The sequence below is a fragment of the Musa acuminata genome, chromosome BXJ2-3, assembly GCF_036884655.1.
Source record: "Musa acuminata AAA Group cultivar baxijiao chromosome BXJ2-3, Cavendish_Baxijiao_AAA, whole genome shotgun sequence".
Lineage (NCBI taxonomy): Eukaryota > Viridiplantae > Streptophyta > Magnoliopsida > Zingiberales > Musaceae > Musa > Musa acuminata.
This window is the reverse complement of record NC_088340.1, coordinates 41,882,468-41,887,593: the sequence shown is the minus strand read 5'-3', so window position 1 is coordinate 41,887,593 and position 5,126 is coordinate 41,882,468. Positions and strand designations below refer to the sequence as shown.

Below are 5,126 nucleotides of genomic sequence, written 5' to 3'. Positions count from 1 at the left end.
AATGGCGATGTGACACACCATGACAGCATCCCCCTGAGCGACACACTGCCCGAGGCTCGCCATACCCTGCAGCAGCTCGGCCTCCCACGCAGCCCTAGTGGCAATGTCAGACGCCACCAAAGGTACAGTCCTGCCCTACAAACAGCTACGTCAGGTAACATCAAACCTCCTCTATAAATACCCCTGAGTCCTAAGCAAAAAGGGGGATGACACACTCAACACACGGAGGTTTCTCCTCCTCCTAAACCCCCTCCACGTCGCTAACTTGATCGTCGGAGGGGTCGGGCCGAGCTCCCGGCCCGACCTGTGTGCAGGTGCGAGACGGCGTCGCCTCTTCCCGGTGCTGCGGCGGAGCTGCCTCCCGACCCGATCTACCGACCCGACCTACCGACCCGACCCGCCGACCCGAGCTGCCGACCCGAACGACCGTGCTCGGCCGCCGGGAGACCCCGAGGAACGCTCCAGGGAGATCCCCATCGTCCGGACTCGAACCGAGCGGCGACGACCCCGAGACCACGGCTAAAAAAGTTACTTACCATAACAATAGATACAAATAAGATCACTAATAGATAATATGTCGACTACAAGATCACTAGTGGTTAGTATAAGATGGATACCACTTATTGTACTATACAAGCTTTATAATGAATAATTTTTAAAAATAAAAAAATAATTTAGAGTGGATACTGATTATAACCTCGATCGTCAGTACATCAAATTGTAAGCCTCAAGACACATCAATAACATGTCTAAAAATTTTCTCTACTTTAATTAGTAATTGGATGCTCTAAAATATTCTAGAAATACAAGGATGAGCTAAAGAAGCTTACATGGACATGCCTAAGCCATTTGTGAAGATCTACATATTTTTTTATAAATAGTATAGCTTGGTTCCAATAAAATCTTTGTACTCTTATCTATAATTTATTTTTCTCCTTTTTTACAATCTTCTTTTTTTCCTCCTCTCTTTAAATGTCAACGGTGATATAAAATGACGAAGAAAAAAATAAATAAGACCTTAATATCGAAGAAAAAAGATTGAGAAATAATTTTTGATATTTATTATAATAAGTTGATTTTTTAAGGTCATGTGTATTATGTAATAATCCATAAAACACTACCTTCTTAATTTATTATATTAATCGAGAAGATATTATCTTTACAAATGGCCTAGTATATATATATATATATATATATATATATATATATATATATATATATATATATATATATATATATATATATATAGGTTAATTGAATCAAAAGAAAGGTTAATTGAATCAAGAGAGAGATTCATTGCATCAAGAAGAAAAATAGATTAAACTTGTTAGATGGATTAACTTTGAAAGAAACATAGCAGTTAGATGGATCAAGTTTAAGGGGGGAGAATATTGAAATTAAACTTGTTCATTCATCGTAAAGAGGTTAATTTAATCAAAAGAAATGTTCATTGCATCAAGAGAGAGATTCAATATATCAAGAGGAAAAATGGATTAAACTTATTAGATGGATCAACTTCAAAAGAAACTTAGTATGTTAGATGGATCAAGTTTAAGGGGGGGAAAATGTTGGAATTAAACTTGTTCATGCATCGTAAATAGGTTAATTTAATCAAAAGAAATATTCATTGCATCTAGAGAGAGATTCAATGCATCAAGAGGAAAAATGGATTAAACTTGTTAGATGGATCAACTTCGAAAGAAATTTACTATGTTAGATGGATCAAGTTTAATGGGGGAAAATATTAGAATTAAACTTGTTCATGCATCGTAAAGAGGCTAATTTAATCACAAGAAATGTTCATTGTAGATTCATTGCATTAAGAGGAAAAATTGATTCAATGACTATGGAAATGATAAGTCAAATTGACTATTGATTCTTGAAAAGATTTATGATTCATTTTGAATACAATTAATGTAATGTATGTTTGGAGACTATATAAACCCCATATGTTGATCGTGAAACACATAAAGTTTCTGAAATTTTAAAGAGTTTTTGATAGAAATATAGAAGATTTAAGGTTGTCCTATTCTTCCTCTATTTGATAACTCTATCCCTTTTTCGTATAAGTTCAATAGGATATAAATAATTCATGCATCGAGGAACCTACAGCTCATGTCAATAAGTTAGCAAAGATCTCTGGCAACTGTTTCATGCACAGTTCAAGGTTTTAATGTTTCAAGCAAATGCAAATTTCAAGGTCTCTCTGATCTATTGAAGAGATCTCTTGACTTGGAGAAAACTAATGTGGCATTGTCATTACGGGAGCAATGAGGAAGAAAGGTATGTGATATCCTACTTATCTCTGTCCACTCTCTATCTAAAGATTGGATCCAATGTGTTAGAGGGCCTCAACTTCCTCCACTTTGATTTGGTGTTTCCATTGTGTTCTTTCAGCTCCAAGAGAAAGTGAAAAAAGGGCGTTTGACAACAGTGATGAAACACAGGACTCAGCACAATGATTGGAAGAAAATTGCATTTATTTGAAGCCTAATCTGCCTCATCTTTTCTTTCTGTCCATTATTGAGAATCACGAACTTGCTATTTAGTACCATCAATTCAGATTCTGATCATCCACTCAAGAGCAGAACACAAAGCCAATCCTCCTTCTTTTTCTTTTCTTTTATCTTAAAGTGGTAAGAACAGAAAACACTATTGCTTAATGAATCCTCCAAGAAGGTACAATTTCTAACATATCTGTGTCCTTCACATTCACGTTCATATGGTGTGCGTGTCCCAAGAGTTCACGGAGACGGATCTGAGACTCAGGGATATCGTCACCAGCGCCGGGGGAAGTCACGGTGGAGCACAGAGCCGGACTTTGCTCGAGCCCATGGTGGAGGGTCTCCTGAAAGGGAACAAGTTCTTGCTGGTGTTGGATGATGTGTGAAGGGCTGAGATCTGGGACGACTTGCACCGCAATCCTTTGCGAGGAGCAGGGTGCTGGTGACCACCAGAAACGAAGGGATCACGAACCAAATGAAGGCGGTCCACGTCTACAGAGTGAATCTACTGCCCCCTGAGGTTTGCTGGTCCCTGCTGTGCAGGAAGGCCACGACGAACGCAGACGAGGAAAGGGATGCCCAAAATCTCAAAGACATCGGCTTGAAGATCGTTGAGAAATGCCAAGGACTTCCCCTGGCCATCAAGACCATCGGAGGGGTTCTCTGCACGAAAGAACTCAGGAGAAGGGCATGGGAGGAAGTTCTCCGCAGCGTCGCGTGGTCACAAACCGGCCTACCCGAAGGCGTCCACAGAGCTCTGTATCTCAGCTACGAGGACTTGTCGGCCCAAGCAGTGCTTTCTCTACTGCGCCTTATTCCGTGAAGACTACGCGTTCGTCAGGGCATGCATGGTCCAGCTGTGGATAGCCGAGGGGTTTGTCCACGCAGAAGGTGATCTCACGTTGGAGGCAACAGGGGAGGAATATTTCAGAGAGCTGATTCGGAGGAGCCTACTACAACCCGACCCCCACCATCTGTACGTCGGCTGGAGCTGCACCATGTATGACCTGCTGCGATCACTCGGCCATTTCTTGACAAGAGACGGGAGCTTAGTGGTCATTGGGGCGGCAGCAGTTCTCCAGCACGTCACTAATGAACAAGCTCTCATCTCTCGATAGGAAATGGCCGAGCCATCGTAGCAGGTCATGCATCATGGAAGACTCATCTTAGTCCAGACCGTAAGACTCCAATTGTAGAAGGCTCCTATGAAGCAGCTCTCTAGGATGTTGCTCCCCTGTTTCCACCAAAGTGACATCTCCTCGTGCTTCGACAAACCTCTCGGCTATCCATAATCTGACGATGTCCAACATGTGGAACGCATAGTTTTCGCGCAATAAGGCACAGTAGAGAAAGCATCGCTTGAGATGGGCCGGAAGGTTGGTAGCTCAGATACAGTGCTCCGTGCCCACCTTCGGGAAGCCCGGTCCGTGACCATGCGGCGCTGCGGAGAACTTCATCCCACGCATTTCTGTTGAGTCCTCTATCGCGGAGGACCCCTCCGATGGTCTCGATGACCAGGGGAAGCCCTCCGCATTTGTCAACAATCTTCATGCCTATGTCCTTGAGATCTTGGGCATCCCTTTCCTCCTCTGCATTCATCGTCGCCTTCTTGCACAGGAGGGACCAGCCATCCTCCGGAAGCAGCAGCTTCATCTCGTGGACGTGGGCCGCCTTCATTTGCCTCGAGATCCCTGCGTTTCTGGTTGTCACCAGCACCCTGCTCCCTGCTGCTCCTCCCTGCAAAGGATTGCGGAGCAAGTCGTCCCAGATCTGAGCATCCCAAACATCATCCAACACCAGCAAGAACTTGTTCCCTCTCAGTAGACCCGCCACCAAGGGCTCCAGCAGACTCCTGCTCTGTTCTCTATTATATTTTCCACCAGCACCTTCGATGATATTTCCGAGAAGATCCGTCTCGCTGAACTCTTGGGACACGCACACCCAGATGGTGGTGCGGAATCTGGCTTTGATTTTACCATCATTGAACACCTTCTGAGCGAGGGTGGTCTTTCCGATGCCGCCGATCCCCACAGTTGCCAGCACCACCACGTTCTTACTCGGATCTTGCTTTGTCAGCTGCTCCACCAGTGCCTCGGCGTCCTCCTCCAGTCGCTGGCCAACCATGTCAGACTCCATCACCGGGGAAGTTATGCGACTAACTCGAGGAACCACCCTTGGTTCCGCCGCAGACACATGGAGTTGCAACTTGGACCTTCGGGCCGAGATCTCTTCCAGCCGATCGTTGAGATCCTTGATTTTGACGCCCACCGCATGTCTGAACTTGACCTCGCGAAAGCAAGCACAGATGGGAAATCCGCACAAGGTGGACGGCTTCGGAGCGGACTCACGAGGAGTCCACTTCTCGGCCTCCATCCGGCACTCGTCGAGGACGTCGTCGGCGTCGTACATGACATCCTTGAGCTCCATCAGCCAGTCGTTGACGCCCTCGTTCTCGATCCGCTGCTTCTCGGCGTCGCGAAGGACAGAGTGGATGTTGCGGAGAGAGCGTTGGAGGTTTTGGATCTCCCCGGGGACGCCCAACAGCAAGTCAACCTCCTCTTTAGCCATGTCCTTCAACGTACCGACCAGCCCGGAGATGAAGGCATCAAGCACAACGGCCAT

General features: G+C 45.4%; 1 protein-coding gene across 1 annotated transcript; it reads right to left on the bottom strand.

Annotated features, from left to right (window-relative positions):
* Positions 1–3,722: 3,722 nt before the first annotated feature.
* Positions 3,723–5,126, bottom strand: LOC135607631 (putative disease resistance protein RGA3). The gene has a single exon (XM_065099585.1). It carries the CDS (start codon positions 5,124–5,126, stop codon positions 3,723–3,725), a length of 1,404 nt encoding a protein of 467 aa, XP_064955657.1.